The 26,396-nt window shown below is 39.2% G+C and overlaps 1 protein-coding gene across 2 annotated transcripts in view; it reads left to right on the top strand.

Annotated features, from left to right (window-relative positions):
* The window catches only part of acj6 (abnormal chemosensory protein 6), a 42,794-nt gene extending 16,968 nt beyond the window's left edge, over positions 1-25,826 (top strand). The window contains exons 2-4 of one of the 2 annotated variants that reach the window (XM_066732825.1): positions 4,886-4,942; positions 12,566-12,772; positions 18,770-25,826. In XM_066732825.1, the coding sequence (XP_066588922.1) occupies positions 4,886-4,942; positions 12,566-12,772; positions 18,770-19,534 (1,029 nt within the window). In that variant the 3' untranslated portion in view covers positions 19,535-25,826. The remainder of the gene's footprint in view (positions 1-4,885; positions 4,943-12,565; positions 12,773-18,769) is intronic. The other variant, XM_066732826.1, reaches the window with a different exon arrangement.
* The last annotated feature ends 570 nt before the right edge of the window (positions 25,827-26,396 follow it).

The raw sequence follows: 26,396 nt of genomic DNA on the forward strand, positions 1-26,396 counted from the left end.
TGAAAGAAAATGAAATTTCTGTTCAAGTTGGAGGAGAAAAAGGAATAACGCAGTTTCTGGAATGATATAATCGCATCTCGCATTAAGGGAAAAAAATTTGTCGGGAAAGAGTTAACGAGGACTGCGAACGGCGTCTACGAATCAGAATATTACATTAGGAAATTTCATAAATTCTCTTTAGGGAGCTCTTAGGCGCTTCGCGCGCTTCGTCGAGACTTGTGTTTTTCACCTGAAAAAGTAATGAGCCGAGTCAACTGAAAATCTACCTGTATCCAGATATTCGCTCGCGTTGATAAACTCTAGTAGCGATTGAGAAGAGAAGCTTTGGCAAAAATATGAAAATCGCTTTTGAGAAAATGACGCGTGAAATAATATTTTCTAAAGTATATACAGGTCGTCACGGCAAGAAGGAAGGAAAATGCATGAAATTTTCAACTGGATAATCCTCAAGCTGATTAGCAAAATTTCGGTTTGAAAAAAGAGATTGATGGAAAATTTTTGCGAGAATAAAAAAGGTAATGGTCGAAGGGACGTCAGCTAGGCCGACGATACCGACGATGCCGACGACCAAGTGTTTAGAATCGCTCAAACGAATCTTCTGAATAATAAAGGATGGTTGACAGTAGCTGTAAGGGGCAAGTCTCTCTCTCTCTCTCTCTCTCTCTCTCTCTCTCTTTCTCGCTCTATCTGCCCGATTGTAACAAAAGTGAAGAGGCGCAGCCAAGCTCATTTGTTATTAACCGACGCGAAGCGACGGGGGGAGGGGGGAGGGAGAGGAGCAAAAGTGCAGAAAGACTTGGAACACGACTTCACACTTTGACTCAGGGACCCTCTAGTAAATCTAGATAATTATCCGCCAAACTTTTGTCAGAAAACTTGTTTTCTTCATTTGCGCATAAAACGTATCCATGATCCTTCCGACATTGCAGATACTCACTCAACTTTTTATCTCAGCATTTTCTTTCGTAGTTTCCTTTCGCGTTGTGCAGCTTTCTTTCATTCCTGTAGTCTGCGCGTGAAAACTACGTGGTCTAAGGTTGCCCTCTTCTGTGAAGTTTGAAGAAAACGAAAGCAGAAACGAGCAAGGAATATAAACAAATTATTTAAAATGTTAATAAATTTTTTAAAATAATCTACTTTTCCAAATTACGAATTCAATTAAAGACATTTTTTTAATCTGTTCTTCTATACTTTGTGAAAAAAAGAAAGTTTTCTATTTTGGTAGGTTCAAGGTTTACATGCACGCACGTACGCACCCAATCCCACATACACACATAGTACAAGTCTCTTGAAAAAATCAATATCCTTAATGATATCGACATTGTTATTATATAGTATAGTACACTATACATGTATATACATATACATATACTAAACTGTCCATTATAAATGAATTTAACGTTCGACAATTGTAGGCATTTGACAAATAAATTGAATCGAATTTGAATAAACTGAAATTGGTAGCAATATCCATGAAAATAGAAATTGATTTGGCTATAGTTGAGGTTGATACTTCTATGTCAACAATAGGTATAACGCTTTATTTCATTTCCTGGTTAACATTTCTGTAAATTTCAGTGCATATCAATAGAGCTATAATGGAATAAATCAAAACTTGAAAATTGATCGATTGATTTTGCTCGGTAAATTAATTAACACTGAAACGCGTACGTAAATCGTGTAATGATAATTATTATGTTGAATAGGAATAACGAGATTTTGGCAAATAAACAAAATTATCATAGAAGTTTATTCGTATAAATTCGCGCTTATGTATAATCGCGTTGATTTCAACGAAACGATATCGAATGGGAGAATGGCGACTTGGTGTATGATAGTGGTGAAGGTGGGGGTTGACTCTCTGTTTTATATGTATGTGTGTGTGCGTATATATTTATAGAAGCCTGAGGCAACGACGCTTGATTTACAATTGAAACGGGCCGCGGCGTAAGATAATCAAAGGCACGTTCTCTAGATTGAATTTACCGAAGCTACAGGCGATGCGGGACAGACGGAACAGACGGAGCAGACGGGGCAGCTCCTAGAGCTTTTGCCAACTGGATCGGTGCAGGGCACATCATCTGGCCGATTCTGGACGATCTGTCTCTGCACCGAATGCACAAACTCGGACTGAGAAAAACATGTATCTTCGTTCAAAGAATCTTTATTTGTATAGTCGCACAAATAAATATTTACTTTTTTTGAACAAACCATTGATTCAATTCGATAAAAATGACTCCAATTCAATTAATTTTGATTCGTTTAATTAAATTTCGTTAATACCAAATAAATATTTATTTTCAACTATTCGAATAAACAGTTATTTCAATCAAATGATTATTTTCTCAGTGTACATATACTCGCGTTCATCGCAAATCACGTCAGAGAGACTTATAAAATCGTTCGAGTAGCCTCTAATAGATTCCAATCGATCTTTCTTTTAGTATTGGCCCCTGTAGTTTATCTTATTGATAACATCGTTACTCTACTTTACATGGAGAAGAAAATTGTATAATTCAAATAAATCATGCCGTGATATTATTCACTTGATATTAACTATCTTTAATTTAAATGGATTAAATTAGATTTGAATCGAGCAAGTTTTATTGGCATCATCAGTTATTTAATAAAATTAAATAAACTGAGCAAATTAGTTGACTGAAACTATCCAAGGCATGATTCATTTTAATTAAATAACGTTTTTTCTTTCAGTCTACAACGATATAATCTATTATCCCTTTTTTTCTCTCTATTTTTCAAGCACGCACGCACGCACACGCAGACAGAGGAACAGCTATACATGTACAGTAGTATAGGATCACTGACCAACTCCCACTACCTATTCCACTCGATTCGTAAACCTACTGGCGTGTTTATACTCGCGCGCGCGCGTGCGCATACATACATCTCCTTGGTTATACGTATTTACGTTTCAGCGATATATAAGCGACATCAAAAGCACAAGCTATGTACTACCACGTGCTTCCCAATGTTACACGTACACATTTACCAAACTCGAATAGCATATACAGTTGTACATTTGACGTATATAATATATTCTTGCTCTCACACATCTCACTTTGAGGCAGGAGCAGCCTCCCAATTGGATGGCTATGTAAACGTTAGAAAACATATTTCTTAATCGTCTCATTCGAGGAGTTTTATAGAAGAGGGAGAGAGAGAGAGAGAGAGAGAGAGAGAGAGCATATATCGGAGCATCGAAGCATGCCTGAATGCCTGAATGCCTGATCGCGGGTCGAGTCGAGAGAGCGAGAGAGCTAGGGAATAAAAATGCAGCTATATTGGATAAACAGTTTAATTTGCGTGTCGGTGCGATATAGGAGGTAAATGAAGTAGCAGACGATTCAGCTGGTAACAGGGGCTTGAATATTTTAGGAAGAGTTTTTCCGTTGAATTTATCCCAGTTTTAGCTAGGAAGAGGGGATAACTGCAGCTTGCTATCCCGTTTTCCATTCCGGTCTCTCTGATATCTGGCTCTGGTCTAGTCTAGCTTTGCATGGCCTCATCGGTCTGCCAAACGAGACGTCCATGCAGCATGTATCGATATATATATATATATATATAGGTATATATATGTATCTAATATGCTGTACAGATACACATATAAGCCCGCGTAACCATTGGCATGTAGAACCGTACGTGTCGTACTGCACAAGACACTATTACTATATCTCGTTAGGTTGCATGGATTTCCAATGTGTCCCCTGACCCCTCACTCCCTTTCGTTAATCTCGCTCACGTCAGTCACACCTATGATGGATTCTATACTGGATGTTGACAATAGCCACCCCCTCCCCTCCCCCTCTTCCACCGATTCCCGATATTCGTGTAATCATACATAATGATTACGAGCGCCGGCCGCGAGACCCCAGCGCGAGAGAACTCTCTCTCTCTCTCTCTTTCTCTTTCTCTCTCTTTAGCTTAATATAACGAGACGCTATTAAATTACCTACTCGTGCATGCGAGTCCCAAAATGACTCATTTAATTTGCGGCAGCCGCGACTGCTACTTGAACGGCGTCGCGACGCCAGAATGACCCCGTTCTGTCAATCTTATCTTCGCAATTTAAATATACATATTATGTGCCATCGATACGGTCAAATATGCAAACCGGATGAATATTAAGTCACGCTGACAGATTAATCCCAAATGCCGAATCTCCTGCACGTTTTCATGCCTGAAATTATTTTTCACCGTTGCACATCAATCAATTATTCTTATAATGTTATGCATACGTGCATATATACAGATAAATAGCCCACATTGAAGCAATGGCAATGGTCGAGGATCACCGAGAACAACCACCCCCTTCTTTCACCACCCCCTCCTACATATGAGTTATATTTATATTTAAAACTCGACGCTCGATCAGACAAATTTAGGGAGAATACAGCACACAAAAATTCTTTGTCGCTACACAATATATTAATATCTGCAATTTGAAAATTAAAAATGTTTATTAATTCAATGATAATTCAACAAAACCAAAAACATATTAGATTATATTTTAAGAAACTGAGCAGATTTATCGTTTCGGCTGAAGATAGAGACAGGACAAAGAACACAGATCCTGTATTTCAGCAGATATTGAGAAAATGGCTTTCTTAATAATAGCTTAATAATACTTGTCGTGATATTGCACGAGCGATTCCAGTGATCAATTAGCTATTCATCCGATCTGCCTAACGTATACACGATGCTTGACAAATATCCATTATTTTCACTAATGCCCTCTTCCTCGCGATAAAAGTCTTCTCTATTATTTAACGGATCTTTATATTATTCAAAACCAAACAGAGATTTGCGTCGCTCGCTCTTTACCTTATAATTATAATGACAGACACTCGTTTCTTTCTTTTTGCAGAGTCGTATATTGGAAGATGCATCCATCATGTGCAACTCTTGGTCGCCAAGGCACAATGTGAGTATCGTTATTTTTGAAATTATTAATTAGAGAGTGATACATATATGCATGGTGGTGCAGCCTATACATCCCTTTATTAATCCTTTAAAAGCTTCTCTTGGGCGTATTTCGCAAAAAAATCTCTTTGACCTACGTCAGATAGCAATTTTTATACAGCGAAAGCAGCCTTTTATATAGGAGATGCAGAGCTCGAATATTACGCTAACGCCTGACCAGTGATACGCAGAAGAAGATCATCGGTTACTTTTACGTATTATTATACCAGTGGGGATTTTTCGGTCAAACAACTTTTTATCCTTATATTAGCTTATTTTTAATCAAGCCTTATAAATGTAGATAAATTGTTGTTATTTTTTTATATTTTAACTGTCATTAGTTTTATATTAAAATTTATACAAGTCTGGCATGAGCTAATCGTGCCCTGGAGGGACGCCCTGTATATACTGTTCTTCTTATTCGATGGGCAGAAACTTTATTTATATATATAGAATCTCATTTTCTTTGGAAATTTCGTGCACAGGGTGTAGTTTCCTGTCTATGTAGTCTAGCTGCTCTATTATGGAAAACAGATCAAATGATATTATACTAATGCAAGGATCTATAAATAGGCGCGCTAATAACGTGACAGTTTAATGGAAAATTACAAATACTTCAAAGCTTCGAATATTATTTTAACGATCGAGCTAAAAAGCAATCTAATTAGGAGCATTTTAGAAAAAAGAGTGTTACGCCGTGTCGCGGTTCTGGATAGATTAAACTGGGAGCAAATTTGTTCCGATCGAGTAGTAGGAGCTTCGTTGTCTGACTTGTCATAGGCTCTTTTCACTGTCGAGTGTGTGCGCCCGTCTAATAATAAAAATGTGTGTGTAGTAACGAGTGTAGAATCACGCGGTGTTGGCATATATAGTGACGTAACTCGAATAACAACATAATTAAACGCTTTCACGACAATTCTAAAAGAACTCAAAACATTTGATCGATCGATATAAATCTCTCATATTTTATCCTCGCTCTTTCAACATTAAGGAGAGGTTCTATCGGTAAATTCATACAAATGTAATAATCGTACAATCTTCAAATCTCAATAAAAAGACATTTCTTTTATAAATTCAATAATAAATCATGTAAGTTTAAGAAAATAACATATATTTGTCCCACTAATCATCCAATCCTCTTTTGCAATCTTCCCGAGATGGCTTGTAAAAACCAGTAACTTCTTTCCTATCAGGTTGACAAGCGCAGTAACCAATCCTGCCTTTTGAGCGATCAAATTTTTTATAAATCATTTCTTCGAAAGTCTTTCGACTTTCGCTCGAAGCTCAGTTCAATACTTTTTAAATTTCTTGATAAAAAGCATCATTTCCCGCAAGGCACAGCTCGCGTTGAATAAACTTGATTGAAAATGCTTATAACTTTTCTCGTAGGCAGCTTACAATCTTCGCGAAATTCTAACCGACCACATCCTGGGATAAAAAGCTTTTCTAAAATAAGTTTCATCAAAATCGAAGAATGTAAACCTATTATCGATAGTTCCTATATAGTTAAACGATAAAAACATATATTAATTACTAGTTTTGTCGTCATTTGTTATTATTTCCTTTCTTTTCGTTTTGCTTTGTTTTTTTTTTCGTAAAATAGATAAAGGTTTAAGGGAGAATAATGGAGGGTACGAGGCAGGAGTTCATTCTAGTGTGTACGAAATGTCCCATAATATTTATGCTTTGCGAAGCTACGTATAGTTACGGCGGCTGGGCAGACATAAACTCGCTAACTCGTGGTTACGATTATGGCCACAAGTAAATTGATTATTTAGATATACGATGAGGTGGCGCGAGATAGTTTGAGTGCCGTAAAAAGAGTCAAGTGTCGCTTATGCTTTTCACGGATGCGCCAGGCACCTGCACAGCTATCTATAGTGAGTGTATCTATGCACAGGAAGGAGGCGGGTGGAGTGGGAGGGGGGGGGGGGGGGGAGAGGACCTGGCCAATACTTATCGCTAATTGCATCGTTATTTCTCCTTCGTCCCGTTTCTCCTCGTTCAAACTCTATTTACCAAGAAAGCAGCTTGCACCTAAGGCTTACCTCGCTTGCTAGCCGGTTAATTAAGGCACGTTGTCTTAATTACTCTGCGCGAATTAAACTGATTGTGCACAAAGGGACGAGGTGAAGAATCAAGTAGAATTTCTCGGATAAAAGAATCAACGTTTTTCTTCGATCTGTACTTCAAGCGAAAGAGAAGTTCTGCGCGAAAAATTCATAGCTACGAATCAGAGTAGTTTTGGCCAGACGCATTAGCAATGTATGTTTATATTATATATAAAAATCAGTTTATAGACACTCCGTGGAAGCGTGAAGTTTCTAAGACATACGCGAAGAAAATATTTGATTGGAGGATAAAAGAAAAATCAGCAAGTGTTAGAGTAATGCATAGTGTAAGAGTTAGTTGAGAAGGATAAAGTAGTATAGACCGGGATGTAGTCGGACGGGAGTAGAGAATGTGCAAGTGCATGCATGAGGCAGACGAATAAGTTGGATGGACGGATGGGGATGGATGCATCGCATCGGTGGAAGGTAGTACTGGGTAGGTAGGTGGCTAGGTAGGTGGATGGACTATTTTAAACGGATGACGCCAAGTGGACGCGTTGAGGAGCAATCGATATCTCTATTGGTCGCGTCGCGTCGCGTCGCGTCGCGTCGGATCGAATGAGATCTGGTGCCGCGGCGGTTGCTTGATTCGAGGAAAAGTGGATTTGCGCGATAGAAGCGTACATCGCGTCTGGCTAATAATCCTTACACCATAGTCTAGACGGTAGATAATCCACCATGCAAGTGATAATTTGAACAGTCTGCTCGTTTTCGTGTCAGACGTCAGATTTTCTGGAAGAATTTATTTATTCATACGTCAGACTACAGCGCGATGTAGGTTATCCGACGGAAATAGCATAATTGTCCCAATTTGCGATATCCGATATCTGCATGTGCCCTCCAGCTCCGCTCCGCTCCGGTCAGAGCGCGCACTCTCTATTCAGACTGGAGGTAACCGCTATCTGATTACTGATTCATCCGGCTAACCATCGATGCTCGCTCGCGATTAGTCTCCATCTACTGCTACTACTACTACTACCACCATATACCTGCACAACCTGTGCTCTCGCCACTTTTATTTCTTTATAACGAAACGACAGCCCCTGTCACTCCACCCCAAACCAATCGCGCTATACTTTCGTAAATACCTACACACAAACGGTTTTCTGTGGCGCATATCCATATATGCATGCATATACATATATATATTTCACTGATTTCGTCTTCATATTTCCACTGGTGAAACACTGTGTACCCTGTCCATTCAATTTTTCAATATTTTTACCAAACCAAATTTTCCCAACTTTTGCAGAAAAGAGAAAATAAAAAAATAAAGGAACAAGATCCAATCGCGTTTACTTTTCTACTGGCTCGCACACGCTCTTTCCTATAGATATCTATATATATATATATATATATATATATATATATCGATTGAAATTTCAATTTTCCAAAAGATATAATATCGATGAATCGACGTTATATACCCCGTGTTATATAGCAATATTAAAACGAGATAAAATGGTAAAAAGAAGAAAATAGACGAATGAGCACCGGAGTGTATTCATGCTTTTTTTATTGTAACGTCCGTACGTGTTCGTCCGGACGAAAAGACAGCTCAGAAAAGACTCTCTTTCACATCTTTATACATATTTATTACATACCACTCGCTCTATTTTTACCATGATATCCAGACGATTGTGACAGCAGTCGCGCAAATTACAGCGATATTTCTTGACCTGCGAACTAAAGCAAATTCGTAATACCAACGACAGTCGTTTTAACTTTAATGTTTAATGCAAATTATCCTTCGACAAAATTAGCTAAAATCCGATTGTGTGAATTTCGTTTCTTTCAACATTATATGTATATATATATATATATAGAGAGAGAGAGAGAGAGAGAGAGAGAGAGAAAGAAAGGGAGAGAGAGAAAGAAAGGGAGAGAGAGAGAGAGAGAGAGAAGGGTGTTGAAGATGAGCTCGTTGAAGAAGCAGGGTGCTTGTGCCCTGCGGTAATTCAATTGTAATTGGCTAATCCTTAAGGTTGCTACGTAGAGAGAAAGACGTATTTATCAATAGGGCGTTTGGCCTGGCACGCTGCGGTCGCTCCGAAAAATGACTCTATTAAGAGCGCTCTGGCAGAGAAAGCAAGGGGAAACAACGGACAAGTTTGCTAAACAACGGAACGACCTGTTAACTACACCGCTAACAAGACCAATCTGTATCCCTTTATATATACCCTAAGCTCTTTCTCTCGCGTTCTCTCTTTCTCCCTCTCATCCCCGAGCACATTTACTAATATAGAGGCCGGCCCTCCTCCTCCAAGTTGGAGCAACGATCTGGCTACAGTCGCCACAGTTTTTCTCCATCCTGGTATAGTATAGTCGGGCACACACGCTCAATCCCCTCTTTTACGCTTCAAGCCACAAAACGTATCTGCGCGATTTATCGCTCTATTAACGCTTTGCTTAAGTAACGCATTCGTCTTAATAATCATTTCTCTTTAGCTCTTTCCCCTCCCTTCCACCCCTCCCCCTCTCATCGCTCCCCTCAAACAATAGAGGGAAATTTGCCCCGACCTCTTGTCCTGCCCATTAAGTCTCGTAGAGCTGAAAATTTCGTCGGAAGCGTTGCCGAAAATTCTAATAAAAATCCCTTTTATCACCTAATTCGCATCCAATGATTTCCTTATTCAAGGATTTTGATCGATATCCATCTTTACTATATATATATACTGACTGACAAAGAGAACAAATAGAAGAAATATATATTGGGAGGATATATATATAGGTAAAGGGGTTCGAGATTGGAAAAAGTGTAGGTTGAGCAAGACCGAGACAGTATGTGTGTGTGTGTGTGTGTGTGCAGCATGGGTGTTCTCGACGAAGACACGAGGAGTTCATAAATAATCGAAGCGCCGGAGCACGACGGTGGTTTTCACATGAAACATTGATCGCGCAATGCGGACGTTACGGCTCGTAATGAATATAGGAGCAGTGAATCACCTCTGCCTTGTTGGACTGGGCCAACCTAACGATATTTTGATAACTCTCGCGCGTATTAATTTCCAAGCCCACGTACCTCTTCAATTTCTAATTACACATGCCCTCTCTCCCTTTAATTCCATCGATTAATTTCACTCAACAGTTCACTGGACTTGACAATTATTCACCGGCTATGTTGATTCAACCATAATATTAAACAACTGCATTTATTATTTCAGCTATATATAGATATACCTATATAACTACACGTACGTTACTTTGAAATAGGAACTTATCAGTCATCTGAATTGTATCCATGCCTCTCACAATACTTTTATTCCTTCTTATTGCTATATTCTATATATTACTGATGTTTTGCTTTCTTATTATAGGATAATTCAGCAAGTTGCTAGGATATTAGCAATGTTACAATATGGCTAAAGTATAACCGTAGTTGTAGTATATACATATATATATATATATAAATATAAAAAATATATATACACACGTATATAAGGTGTGTAGAAGCTTGAGGTATAGATCATAACGAAACGTGACATTAATCGAAAATGACAGACGAGAAATTACCTTCTTCGTAAAATATATCCAAGCATGGCTTGTTCATCGAACGACACATTACGATAGTTTTCGAGTGCTAGAGCAAAAGCAGCCTGCATGCACCTTGCCTTACCCGCGACAAGTAACAGATGCATTTGCCACAAAATGTCCCATATGATATCGATTACTACTATTACACACTCACACATACACACGCATAGTGTATTAGACTCTACTCTGAAAATATTTGAGAAAATTAAATCGAGCGTAGAACATGTTGAAATAAGAAACGTCGATATATATATAGTACAGAGGATTGATATATTATTAGGCAAAATTGACGAAAGCTTGCGACAGACATTGCACTGTACAGCTGACCGATCGAGGGGGGGGAATGCTGCCACTGAGATTAACTTGAAAAGTAAATGTATTTTCTATTCATCGACTGATACTGTTTCGGATGTATCAGGTTAAGCTATTTTCAGTAGCAATAGTTGTTGACTCTAAAAGGGAGTAGGGGAGCGAGCGAGCGAACTATTGGGAAATGGTAGATATACGAGGGGCTTCTGGCCCAGTGCCCCCCCCCCCCTTTTCCTTTCCCCTATACGTTCGTCCAGTTTCGCCACTGTTCGTAACTCTCTATCGTGTCCAGTGTCCCATGGGACTCCTGGTTAAGTATCCATCCTTCGGATCGATTTCAGCTAACTTGTAACAGATGAATTTGATTTGCGAATATGATAGGGTACACATGGATGCCCTTAACAAAATTTAATTCTTCGCGCTTTATACGCCCATATGTGCAGCATCGAGATACGGAGGTGCAGCCTAATGTCCAAAACAAACTACCCTAACTTCAAACATCATTTATTCACACCTTTTGTAGGAGAAAAAAATTCATATTACTTTTTTTTGTCTTTGCGTTAAAACTGTTAAAAGCAGTGTGAAGGGACGATTCCACAAGTTTCAGGGTCACGTGTATATCGATCGTTTAAATAAAAGTAACGCGTAATAATATACGGTGCTAAGATTGTAACGACCAAGTGATATGAAATAAAACTTTTATACAAGCGCGGTTGAATCGAAACAAAAACTCAAACTCTTTCAATGGGGTTTAAAATCTCTATACGCTATATTAAGAAGAAAGCAGTAGAGTTAACGAAAATGGATGGAAGGTGTACGAGAGAGTGATCAGGATTTTCTTGCTCGTTTGTGCGTGTGTGTGCGTGCGCGAAAGCAAGCAGTTGATACGTTTCGGACATTAACACTTTTACCGTTATGAAATTTGCCCGATAAGCCTTGCATAATTCATGTAGAAAAGCTCTGGAGCGTTGGAAAGTGACAAAGCGTTACACGCATGGCTATTGTTCCGTGTGTTTTCATAATGGCTAGCACATATTGAAATAGCCGTAAAACTCTGCTTCTGCATGTCATAAGATTCTGTCGAGTGTCGTAAATATCACTGATTCGCCCCCCCCCCCCCCCCCAATGTAATAATTTTAAAGCTTTAATTATAATACGCACGCGCAAACACACACACACACACGCTTGCTCTCGTTTCCTCGCGAAAACACGTTACAACATTTCACATTTATATTTGACGAGGAAATTTTTGGAAAAATAAGTGGAAAGCGTTCGACTGTCTCTCGGAGAAGCTATTTTCAGAATATCGATCGTCGCGACCATCCTCTCTCTCGTTGAATTCACCAAGTACGTGTCTTGTCTGCCTAGTCTGCTGCTGTCCCAGAGATTACATAGCGAGAAAGTGGCTCGATCAGTTATATTCTGCAAACATGAAATATGCAAAAAAGAACAAAAAAATAGAAAAAGTTTATCTTAAAAATTGATTGGCCCTTCTACCCCTAAACGAAAATAGATATACTATATCGTCTCTTATTGTAAACATATGCAGCCCTAGAGATTTATTGAATCAACTTGAGCTATAGATTGCAGACGAGTGAAAATCAAAGGAAAATTCGTATATTGTATTTCAGGGTGATTTATTCGGGGGCTTGAACAGCGGTCTACAAGACGGCTTACTTTCAAGAGCGGAGGCTTTAGCAGCGGATTTGGGAAAACACAACGCTGGCACCCCGATGCCTTTGAAACATGATCCCGTATCTGTCTATCATCATGGAGCACACATGCCAACCCCCCATCCAAACAACCGGCCACATCATCAGGTACAATCACACCTCTTTGTGAGTTAATATTCATATAATACATTTATTATCAATTTTTCTTCCCGTCCTTTTGATATAAGATCGATAATTGAAAATCATAATTAATATATATATATATATATAATTGCTGTATATAATTTGTGTTCCTCATCGCATTTCTTACGTAAAAGGCTAATGATTGAGAAGATTATACTAGCGCGATGAAACACGGGCTTAAAAAAGTATTAAAAGTATTAAAAGATCGAGTCGAGTGATTTGCGGTGGCAATAAGATTGCATTTCAATTTGCCAATGTTCGCGTTCATGGTGTTTATGCTAATACGAGCAATCCGGGCTGGATAACTGCGGAGTGTAGGATGACAGTAGGGCGTAGGGTGTAGGGCGTAGGGCGCGCGGCCGATGTAAGCAATGTGCTCCGACCCGGAATGATCTTTCCAAACGTAGGGGCGTTGCTTTCGCTTTTATTTCCTATCTTCGCACCGGCGGGAGAGCATGTAATGTGCTCTCGACACACGGCAATAAATATATCCCAAGCCTCGACTGGTATCTGCGGTTAAACATATATATATATATATATATATATATACGTTGTCTGCGGCCTTTCGCTCTACGATTTACACAATTTCTAGTCAATTATTTACTTCCTCTATAGGATATATATATATATATACATATAGCAGCACGAAATATCTCTTGCCAATACCCCTTTGCACATTTATATATTGAAAAACATTGAGAAGAATCATTTTTATAACGCTAGGGATGAATATTTATATTTGTTGTGTATAAACATTTTAGCACAGTGAACGAAAACAATGTATAAAACTAATAAATTTATATTTGATGAATAATTTTAATAGACGCTAGTCAGTGTAAGAGGGAGAGGGGCTGATTGATAGGAGTCAGTGGCTGTATAGGGTGGTAGTTGTTTGTAATGAAATTCATGGAGCATTAATCGGGATCGTGGCCCTCGTTGGTTCGTGGTTCCGCCCGCACAAGCAGAAGTTGTTCCTCTTGCTAAGGAGTACAGATGGTCGAGGCAGTTAATGTCCCATAAAGTCTGTTTTTATTCCGAATGTGTGCGAATTCAATAAAAGAATGGAGGTAGGGGGGAGGAGGTTATGGGGAATGCTACAGAACCCCATCACTCTCGGCATGTAACGCGCAACGTATGACGATCACGGACGCGTGTAACGAGTTTCGCATTGCCTTCGACAGAGAGAGAGAGAGAGAGAGAGAGAGAGAGAGAAAGGGGGTGCAAACAAGGGGGACACGAAAAAGGGTGAGAGGAAAACGTGGACGCGAATCTACTCTTCGTCTGTGTTGTGAACCGGGCAACCGCTCAAAGCGTAAGCAACGCCAGAAAAATTTTCTAGCTACACGCACACATTTCCAAAGGACAAAAAAGGGGAGAGGGCAACAATTTTCTCTCCTCTATGGCTTGGCAATTTTGTTTTTGATACTGTAGTTTGGAAAAAAATGGACAGAGAGCTCTACGGGGGAAGATGTGTGTACGTGGAAATAAGCGAGCCTGTGTGCAAAAGAGAGAGAGAGAGAGAGGAAAGAAGCAACCCTATAGCACGGCGCGTCAGCGTAATGATGAAATATTGCCGGGGTCCCTGGGGCCCCGGTACGCCCCTGGCGAGGTTCCCTCGCTTACTCTATATTTGCTGGCGCTAGGCGCTACTCCGTTGCTCTGTTGCTGCGTTACTGCGTTACTACTGCCGTTTCACCCCCTCCGAGTTTACCCCATCACGCCCAACCCCTCCCCGTTCCCGCGCTAGCAGCTACCTCTATATATATATATGTATATATATATGACTCGACGTGCAGTACTGTGCAATGTGTTGCTGCAGGCTAGATGTTTAACCCCACAGGCTGCATTGCTGATGTAACTATGCCATCCGTGCCGAAACCGTGCCGAAACCGTGCCATCCAGTTAACTCTGTGGATTCTCTCTTGAGAATATCCCCCTCCCTCCACCCTGCTTCCTCTCACCGTTTCTACGTAGTTACATTGGCTGCTTATTTCCTTCTCTTTTCCGAAAATACGAAAGCAAACTCCTTTTTTAGATACAACGAGGCGACTCGTCGTCCCCTTATTATAATATAGTCAATACTATTTTTCTATTCCCTTTTTCTATCTATCCCTCTCTCTCTCTCGCTCTCTCTTTCTCTTGAATAATGCAGACACGGCCAGAGAAAAACGACTCGCATAGCTCCGGCACTCTTTGCGACTGCTATACTGCCTCCTACCATTGTCAGAGTCGAGACGCTTGCTTCTCAATTCCGAAAATAAGAATACTGGGTCAAGAGAAAAGTTATTCATATTCCAACCAGCGATGTGAACTCGTGGGTATTTAGGATCCCCACTCCTCAGCATGTCTCTCCTCGAGCTCGGTAACATGTAGCATACTAACACATACGAGAACTACCGTTCGTGCGAGCCATTCTCATCGAGCTATGCACACTATTACAAAATCGCGTAAAAAGAGCTTCCACTGATATGAGCTAGATAAGTTTCGTTGCACGTCGGTTACAAGAGGGAACTCTAAAAAATTCGGTCAAAATCAGTTATTTCAACCGAACATTTTTATCATAATATCCTGTTTTTTAAACTTTTATTAAGGAACAAATACAAAATCTGTTTCCCTTAATAAATGTTATATCAGCTTATTTTGTAATTTCTTTGCTGTAAGAATATGTATTTAATCAGATTTTTGAAAGTCTTTTTCTTTTAGCTTAAAAATATAAAATATTAAAAAAGACGTGAGACAAAAATAAAGTAAATAAATATTTTTAAAAGAAAGGTATATTATCGAGGTACCTTCTCCTCTAGATCCATCGCTTTTTGTATAAACAGGGGCTCCTCGCGAAGGATATTGCAATGGTTTTGAACGGAGTAGAGGCTTTGTTTGCCCATTTTTCTTGTGCTAATTTTAATTTATCTGTACTCTAAAAGTAAATTGTATATTCAAAAAACAAAGCAAAAATAAAAAATGAACAAAACTCATTGCGCATATCTCCGTTCCTGAGCACATGGTTGCTCTTACCCCCGGGAAGGGAGAAGGATGGGATTTAATACAGGAGAAGGGAAGCCCTATGTTTGGAAAGGAAGGAACCTGAAAGAGATCGAGACCCTGCCTAATACCGAAAGCTATAATGCCTGCCTAATACGCAAAAATAAAGGGACTACCTATATCGAAAAGCTAAACCTGAAAAAGAAATCCTGCCTAACACCGAAAGCTATAATGCCTACCTAATATGCAAAACTAAAGGGCCTACCTAATTCGGAAAGCTAAACCTGAAAAAAAATACACACAAAAACGCACGCAAAATAAATATCAATCGCAAAGAATATCTTGAAAATCATGCAAAAATCAAGAAATGGCTTTAACCGAAGGAGGAGCGACTAGAACCTACCGGTAGGTTTTCGCTCGTTTTTTGGTTAATAAAAAAATTTCCACAGTTTTACCCGTGGGACTCACTCATTCGGCGAAATTCCCATTGATGATCCCCATCTGCAGGATGTGATGATGCTGGCGATGATGGTTCTCGCGTTATTCACTCGCGAAAAGTTTTTTTTAACGCGGCACTACGTGACGCGATTGTTGTAAATGTCACTCGAGACGAGGCGAATATTTTAAATGTCACTGTAAACGATGCTAATTGTTTAAATTGCATTACGGGTACTATGCGACTCGGATTTTTTAAATCTCACTTAGCAACGCGGATGTTTATAAGGTCACGGTACGACGCGGACATTCGATACGCGCACCATATATCACCTCAGAGCGAGATCGCCCACTGTAAACCAAGAAAATAAAGAATATTATTCAGTGAAATTCCATTCAATTAATTTAGGAGTTCGTTAGGCTTTAAAATAAAAACATTGAAACTTACAGACTATGAGAGTTCTTGAGGCTGTTGTCCTTGACCGCTGCAAGCATCCAAACACTGCACAGACACGACACACACGCCGCGCACCCAGACAATATTTACCACATTTATAATCTTTAAACGAATCTTTACGTAGTTAAAAGCCATTATTTACACCACATACTACATTCCATTATTATATTTTATTATACAATATTTTTAAAGTACTAATTAAGAAAAATTCAAAACTAAATATTTATGAATAAAAAGGATATGTAGACTTATGTTAAATGTATTTTTATTAAACCAATCTATTTAATTTTTATAAAACCCGGTAAACTTTTAATTATATAATGATAAAATACTGCGTAACTGATGAAAATAATTTATTAAATTATTTTTAATCGCGAATATTGAAATACTTGTCAGTGATTTCGAAAATACCTGGCGCGCAATTCACTGACAATGTGCATGCGGAAATGCAAAAACGTAATGGCGGTAGGTAAAAGAACTTCCGGAACAAGGATCGGACATCAGACGCTTATTGAGTAATCGCATCTGATTGGTCTTAAGTTAGAACTGCACCAATCAGACGTGTTTGCTCTATAAGCTGCTTAATGAACAGTCCTGCTCTGGATGGTCCTAATGTCAGAGCTTTGTTGGATTTTAAATGATGATTGCTGATTAGCTATTTGCATTCTTATAACCAATCAGCGGTCAGCATTACTTACAGATCCTAAAAGCAATTCAGCACAGATTCAACAATAGGCATGTTCGGACACCTTAGCGCTTTTTAAAGACGTGTTATGATTGGTCGAATAGAATGAATTGACCAATCATAACGTAGCGCTACCTTAGGCCTTATTTAACATAAGATTTAGTACAAATTCCTGAAATATCAATAATCAGGAATTAATAATTTTATATTTAGGCAACCAATATTATAAACTTTTGTTATAGTAATTATATATTGTTATCAACGCTCTTTATGCAATTATTATTTATTGATTATCATAGTAACGAATTGAATATTACAATTTTTTGTTCATGACATATCAATAGAAAAGCTATTTTTTGAAGAAAATAATAATTAATTTATATTCATATACTATAATTAAATAAAAATTTAAATAATATAAATTCTGTAGGGAATGGGTAGATAAGTTTCATAAATGTCTCGTCATAATTGGATTCATACTTCACTTAAAATATATATGCATAGATTTTCAAAGATTACTCTCGAGTTTTCGTAAATTTGGTCGGAGCATTGCAAATTTTCGTATTATTATAAAAGAAAGGAACGATTGTAGTGAAAATTGATACGGCTTTTGCTTGCGCCCGACGTGTATCGAAACTTACCGAACTCGGTCGCTCTTTATACCTTTTACATCACTAAGTCTAACATTGTTATCTGCAATGAATATACGCAATAATCTAATTTGAAATCTTAGGTATATATGTATATCAAATGGTTACAATGAGTATCTGGTTAAAAGGGAAATTGTGAAAATTATACTTTTTCGATATATGTTCTCGGATTTGCTATTATTAAACCCTTGTGCAACTTTCTCCATTCCCTTTTTCCCGTCACTCTACAGCTCTCCGCGAGAGAGAGGTAGAAAGGCCAGTTTTATCGGGACGAAAGCGTAGAGAAAAATATGAAGGAAGGTCATAAATAATTTGGCAGGAGGGTCGCGCTCGATATATATATATACCTACTCGTCCGAGTGAGTCGTATGTACGTCTCGCTGCGCGTGTTCGTCGATGTAACCCTGCGTTATTCGCTCCGTGCATTATGAACAGAAATATAATCAAGCGAGAAGATGCAAGTGGTATAACTGTATATCTACACAGGTATATGGGATAAAAGTCAAAAGAGAAATGAGAGAAGATGACTGGAGATAACGCTGATAATATGTACATAGATATAATTCACTATAGATTCTCTCGCTTGATTAGGATTGTATCGAAAGGTGGCACGGAGCGAATATCACGTGCAGTTTATAATCGCACGAGACACGTGCATAGTGTAGGAGGTTGGGGACGATTGTCGAATAATTTTCTAGAGTATACAGTATATATATGTAGAGAGGGAGAGAGTGGGTATTGAAAAGTACGGGACTGGTTGGCTGTTACAGATGAGCCATCCGGGGATGGAGAGCCTGGACATGCTGGATCCGGCAAACTCGATGACGACACTGACGCCAATGTCGGAGGGTACGGGCGGGGGTGCGGCTCACCACGGAGGCATCCACGGTCCGTCGATGTACGGCGGGATGAACGGGATGATGAGCCACCATCATCACCACGGTAACTTGGGCAGTGGTGGGGGTAGCGTGCCCCATCCGGCGCATCATCATCCGGCGATGGCTGCGGCCGCTGCAGCCGCGGCGGCCGCTGGCCTCCACCCGGACGCCGACACCGATCCTCGAGAGTTGGAGGCCTTCGCCGAGCGTTTCAAGCAGCGACGCATAAAGCTGGGCGTGACGCAGGCCGACGTCGGCAAGGCCCTCGCCAATCTGAAGCTACCGGGCGTCGGGGCGCTCTCCCAGTCGACGATATGTCGATTCGAGTCGTTGACCCTCTCCCACAATAACATGATAGCGCTGAAGCCGATCCTCCAGGCTTGGCTCGAGGAGGCGGAGGCCCAGGCGAAGAACAAGCGCAGGGACCCCGACGCCCCCTCGGTCCTGCCCGCCGGCGAGAAGAAGAGGAAGCGGACGAGCATCGCGGCCCCCGAGAAGCGCTCCCTCGAGGCCTACTTCGCCGTTCAGCCGAGGCCCTCCGGCGAGAAGATCGCCGCGATCGCCGAGAAGCTCGACCTCAAGAAGAACGTCGTCAGGGTCTGGTTCTGCAACCAACGCCAGAAGCAGAAACGCATGAAGTTTGCCGCTCAACATTGACCCGAGGGTGGCTTGTGACAGCAAAACTGACTGTGCCCACCGGCCAGTCTCGAGCCTAAACCCGAACCCTTCGTAGAGTATCAGGGCTGGTCCTAAACGCTTTTATATAAAGATAGTCTATATCTTGGATTGCGCGTCCACCGCGACCTACGCGACCATTCGGCACAATCGGATCGATCGTTTTGCCCCGCGCGTAAATTAGCCTCTCTTTAATAGCAAGGTTAAAGGTTACAAAGGTCTACGTAAATATAATATGGCTCGATACTGTGTGCGGCCCTCCTCGGTGCGTTAAACTGTCACAGGCTCTACTCTCCTATTATGGCGATATCCGATCCTCTGCGTGTTTCTTTCTTTCAACTGCGAATCTTTTCCAAAGTGCACGTGTCAGCTTTCCCCTCGATACTGCAGATGCGCCGTGCGCGCGCGACCGTTCTCCTCCAGAGCCGCCCTTTTCCTCTCCTTTCCTCCCTCTATTCGCGGTCCTTTCGCATCCCAGTGCAAATCTATTATATTATATGTATATATATATATATATAAACCTTCGTTCTCGAGTTGCTCGCACTTATTTTGCCAACTGCTCTCTCTCCTTCAAACACGTATCCCCTCCCTCACAGTCACACAGATATTCGCGACTTTTTAAAAGAAAGAACCTCGGCTCGTTTCTCGAGAAAAAATGATGCCGAGGGATAAAAGTATATAGTGGAATCGAAGAGAGTTTAACCGTTAGTTTTGTGGCGGCGGTGGGGTGGGGGAGGGACGATAAAAAATTTTACGAGGCCATCGGTGCTTCGAACCCTCCTCTCTATGGCTTTCTATCGTCTCTGCGCCATGCCGGCAAAATGTCCTGTCGACTCTCGTCGTGGTGGCTGCTGATTTTTGCCAGGATGCTTCTTCGAGCCATCTCTCCGGCGTACGTGCGGGGCCGTGAGGGCGACTCTCCCTCGACGCGAGAGAGAAAAAAAAAGAAGGGTCTCCTCAGAATCACGTCGTTTCAACCACCGCAAACGAGATACCTCCACTTTTACCTTTAATCAGATCAAATCACTACGGGAGAGTCTGCAACTGGACATTTTCACCGAGTCAACCCTATACAATCGCCTCCTCTCTATCGCCAATGAAATATTTCTTTAATTTATTCTTTACAGTGCTGCAATCTTTGTATCATATATCCTTATTCTCGATAATATTCGCTTTAAGGACAAAATTCATTTTCATACGTCAAGGCGTACGAATATATTCGGGCGGCAGAGAAGGAGGAAGAGGTTAAATGTGCTTGTATATATGAGCGCGCGCGCATTTGTATGTTTGTGTGTGTGTGTGTGTGTGTATGCGTGTGGCTGAGAGAGTAGCAATGTAGCGTGCAGCGTGCAGCGCGAGCGACGGCAAGATACGTGCATGAAGACCAAAACCGAAAGGAAGAGAAGAGCTGACGCGGTTTGAAAAGTACAATTTGAAACATAAATATATAAAGTACGTATTTGTTATAGAAGCTGATGGCGCGGGCATGTCGCGCCAGAACAAAAGTGATATTAATCCTAATGATTGACGCTCATTGTCAGTGGGGTGGTGTAGGGGTGAAGGAGGTTGGAAGGAGGCTGGGAACGAGAGAGAGAGAGAGAGAGAGAGAGCGAGAGAGTAGAAAGGATAGAAATAAATAGTTAAAATAAGGGAGAATGTTTTAAGTAGTGATATTGGACAATCAGTGAAAAGACTGTATCATATCATATGAAAGCAATACCGTAGTTTTAGCCCTTAAATTGATTAAAGTTTATTCGTTCTCGTTGAACGGACTTTCGCGCTCTACCTTATTTTTGCGAGCTTGCACAATTTTTCTTCAATTATTACTTTTTAAAACACGTCCTCATGATTTTATTGTCGTATAAAAATTTGCGTACTTTCCGTATGACGCTTCAGCGTGTATTTGTCAATAATCAGTAAGTGTATTATTACATTTTTATTTTTAATATCGAATTGAGACCTTAAAGTACTAGATGCAAGCCTTTGAAAAATACGATTGACCGTTCTTCGAAATATTTATTAAAAAGAGAAGATGCTTATTCTTCTTCTTCTTCTTCTATTACTACTACTTCTACTATTACCATTATTACTAGTGCTACTATTAAATACTACTACACTACGACCACTACCTTATTAATAATTAATTCCTCTTGTTGGGTCCTCGAGTGGTATTCACATTTTGCAAATGTGCCAGTTTCGCGACGATTTTCTCCACTCGCGATGAATTTCGTTGTGCAATGGTAAAGGCCGGGAAACGAAATTTCAGATGATTCTGTAGAAAAGCTAGACTATAGACACATAGATTGATGAAATCCTTGGATTTGGATAAACACGATGAACGGAAATAGAGTTTTCCAACGGTTGAGACAGAAAAACATGCAGCATCTATGTTGAATTCGTTTGAAATTCGTTCATCTATATATATATATATATATATACTCCCCACACGAAATATCTAACGAACGAGAAAAAGAAAAGGAAAAATTAATTGCATCTAAATTAAAGCAAGCATATTTTCTAGTCGAAAGAATGATTGAAATTGTATTTTTTCCAATGGGGTTCGAGAGATTCGCGTAATAATGGAGAGAATCTAATAGATTTAATATATTATTACAGAGATAGAAAAATGACAAATGGATCGAGTTGGATCGGCGTTACGACAAGAGAGAGTGGCTAGGGTTTATTCTTCTTGCGCATCGAGTTATAGCTATAAACCTCATACCGATTACCGACCGGCGGCCACGGGGATTGCGACAGTCTAAGGGGGACGAACAATTATTCGCTAATGATATATATAGGCGAACATTTCGGGAGTCGTACACAAGCAGGCAATGGGTTAGTCATTTTTCAATTGTAAATATATAGAAAATATAAGTATTTTCTAGAGGGATATTAGTCTAATTGCCATTTCGTTTAGGTATTATAGGGAGAAAGTTTTAGTGCAATATCCTAGGTAGTATTCGTATAGATACGTCTGGTTCGTTGACCCTTTAGTCTCCGGTCCGTTTTTCGAACTCGCGTAAATCCTTTTTTGCTGCTTCTTCTCTTTACCATTGGTTTTCTCTGTCTGGTTTTCGCCATAATGCACAACGATACACAGAAAGATCTTAAATTCGATACCCTCCTTTATTTTATTAACGCGTACACTATCGACACATTTTTCACCCTATAGGCTTTTTCAATGTTTTTACATATGATACACTAGATACTATTATAATCTATGATAATAACTCTCCATGCAGGTTTCATAAAAGCAACGTAGCTTTGAAAAATGTTTCTATTTGCGTGGACCACTACGCGAGACTTTCAGAGCAATTGGATCCACTTTCCGTTCAATTCATCTTCAATGCGTACAGCGAAACAACTAATAGGCTATAGACTGTGATCGAGTCAAACTCATTTCAGTGATTAATAACAGTGCACGACGACTCTACTGCAAAGAAAATGCCGGAATTCTTTCAGCACGGAAAAAATATGGATTAATCATGCAATTTTAGCCGATTATATATTTATGTCGTCTCTGTATTATTTAACAAGGAAGATTGTCAACTTTTTCTCGTTCCGCTTTACTTACATACACTGTACATAATTACATCGTTTGATTTTAACAATTTTAACAACTTTGAAACCAAATGAGGAATGTTACTGAAAATTTTTAGACGTAGGGAAAAGGTAAAAATAAAATTAAATGTGTTATTTTTAGTATATTGACTTTTGCCTTCTAAATCTAATAATAAATTATACATACACATACACAACACACACCTACCCAAATAAGTTATACCATTATTCAAACAGAATATTAATTTCTATATGATTTGAATATTTTTCGAAGTGAAATGTACAGGATTGGCCGACAAGTTACGCTCGACATATATAGTTTTCATCTGAAAGAGAACATATAGGACTAATTACGACAAGTCTTTTCGACATATCAGGAAGATTATCGAGGGAGGGAAAGAGGGATGGAGATATATGGAAGATGTTTTCTCTCTCTCTACTATCAAGAGATTATTTCGCATCGTACCACTTAAAAATCCCAATCGAAGATATAACTCAAGAGATACTCCAACTTCTTATACATATACTGATATTAATAATAATATTAATAATAATAATTATAATGATTATAATAAAAATAAAAATAGTAGTAGATATTGTAAGGCGCTTCGAGGTGACTGGATAAACGCAATTAATAAAAACGGACACCCACGAAACTTGTACGGTATCTTTGAAATCTTAAATGACAGGTATATTCTGTAGATATAAAACACAGGGTAACGAGTCTCATATCGCAATATGCTTCTAATTAATTATATCGTATTACACTTAAGGACCTTCCAGTTGGACGCCAGTGGGTATACATGTACACGCTATATCCCAACTTTATCAATTATACCGCTGCTTTTGAAAATTAACTTTTCATTGCGAAACGTCGAGGTTTGCCAATCGTTAAATCACGGTCCATCGATCATTGTGATAATGCAGAGAAACGCTTGTCACTTTTTCAACACAATTGAGGCCTACATTCCCTTCTTTCTGCGAGCCAAATGCCGCCGTAAGTTCAATTATTATTAAATATCGAGCTCTCGGTTATTTCATTGTTTTTTTTTTGTTATGAAAAGGCTCTTTCTCTAACCTCTATCCTTTATATATATATTATATTATTCGTAATACGCGTGTATACCTGCATGCGTGTTGATACATGGAGAATCTCCTGTGTGTATATGCGCATAATTTGTTTATTTTCTGAAAAAAAGCATCGTCTAAACGCGATTGAATAAGCTACCGCTCGGTGCTCGCTAGTTGACGATCCAGCCGAGCGGTAAGAGCAATCTACGACGAAGCGCGTGTCACACGGAAAGAAAAATACATACGACCTAAGATATATTTGTATAAAGGACTACGAAAATTATCAATTAGTATAAATGCGATTATCATCGATTAGTTTAAATGTTTATACAAATTAAAAGAGAAGCCAAAATGAATTGTTAAATTTTAAAGTCTTACCCACATATAGGTGATATGCCGGGCAAAATATTACTATTATTACTTTTTGACGAGAAATCTAAAGTAGCTAATCGTGGCATCGCACCCACTATGCTATATATACATTATAAAATTCGATTCGATTGCGGTAACGTCAATAATATACGATAGTGGCGTTCGTATTGTAATACAACACATTATCGCATTGCAAAGTCTGATTTTTGCAGTATTTTTGAAAATTGCCAATCGCGAAATATATACCGCTGCTAATATATTATAATCGCAGCTCGTTAACTATTAGAATTAACAGTTGGCAAAGCCCCGAGTCAGACAATGTGACGTACCACACATACGTCGTGTGTGGGTAAGACTATATAAGTGACGAGCGATATAATAATAATAATAATAATAATAAAGACATATCATGAAATATTAGTTTAATTGCCTGACATTGTAGAAATTTATATATGTAAATATATTGCGTGCAATTTGGAATAATGTTTTAGGATTATTATTATTAATATATTATTATAAATATAGACACCAGTTGCGAATTTCGACTATATAAAAACTTTTACCCTTTCTTCTCTTTCTCGTTAGGTTATATGTCGCTTACGTTCTCTTCTCGTTCCATATTCGACTCTTTTCAGCTTGAAAACGCAGCTTATAGAGACTTTTGAAAATCTGTAAATAATCGGAAACTGTAAATCTATTTGTAAATTGTTATATAATAATTCACTAGTTAAATTCCATTGTCTTTTAGTGGCTAAAAATATATATATATATATATAAATACACTAATATATTCGTAAAATGTAACGAAAGAAAGGCAAGCAGGCAGGCATTTTTAATGAAAGCTCTGTTCGTCATCCTTCATGAAAGTGCAAAGCGTCCCGCTCGCCGTCGTGTACTTTCGTGCCATACCGAATCACGAGTCACAATTTTAGTTGTCCCTATAACATATGTTTCCCAGTGATACTGTTACTAGCGTAATACCGAATATCTGTTTGTCAAGATTAAATAAGTTATAATCGTATAAGTAGACTCTTGTCATAAGGTGCAAACGACCGAGCGACTTTTGTTAAAACGTCATCAACGATTTGCATTTCTTCTGTCTCTACACCAAATTGCGCGCAATGTAAACACAAGGAACGGGGAGAGCAGTATTTCCCCCATACTGTACATACCATGTGCCATAACTCATCATTTACCATACTTTGTGTCCAACTTTGTTCCAAATACCTAATCAATTATATATAGATATTACAGTATAAAATAAAGTAAACCTTGATGTTATTGATAATTTGCTACATTTCAAATATCTTTCTCCAGTCCCCCTCTCTCCTTCGCGCGTACCTCCATCTCCTACTTGCTTTCCGCGGAAATAACTATTTTCTTAGGGATCATCAACATTCTCGCTGGAGTCACTAAAAGAGAAAATAAAAAATGTGAAACAGAGCCATTCTCGTCCAACTCAACGAATATACGGGTCTTGCAAGGGTTTTCAAGGAGAAATATCAGAAATAAAGTCTACATGCTGTTCGCTGAGCGATGCTTCGCTCGCGCGCACTTTCACTGCACTGCAGAACAAGTTGCATAACTCTTCCTTCTTCGCGACATCCGCAGCTACCATCAGCTACTCTGTAGTATGTACAATTGGCGCAACTAACGGTATAGCCTGTCCGATTTATTCTACCGTATGTATACAACAAATCTCTTACTCTTGACACGCTGAAATTGCGTGCTCATAACGCTATATGGTATATCAGCTAAACCGGACAATTATAAATTCATGTACTAGACACGAATCCAACAGTGGTGCCAGGTATTCTTTATGAAAATCGTGTCTTTGGTG

The sequence above is a fragment of the Prorops nasuta genome, unplaced genomic scaffold, assembly GCF_024137725.1.
Source record: "Prorops nasuta isolate Cenicafe-Biocafe unplaced genomic scaffold, Cenicafe_Pnas_1.2 PNAS00010, whole genome shotgun sequence".
Lineage (NCBI taxonomy): Eukaryota > Metazoa > Arthropoda > Insecta > Hymenoptera > Bethylidae > Prorops > Prorops nasuta.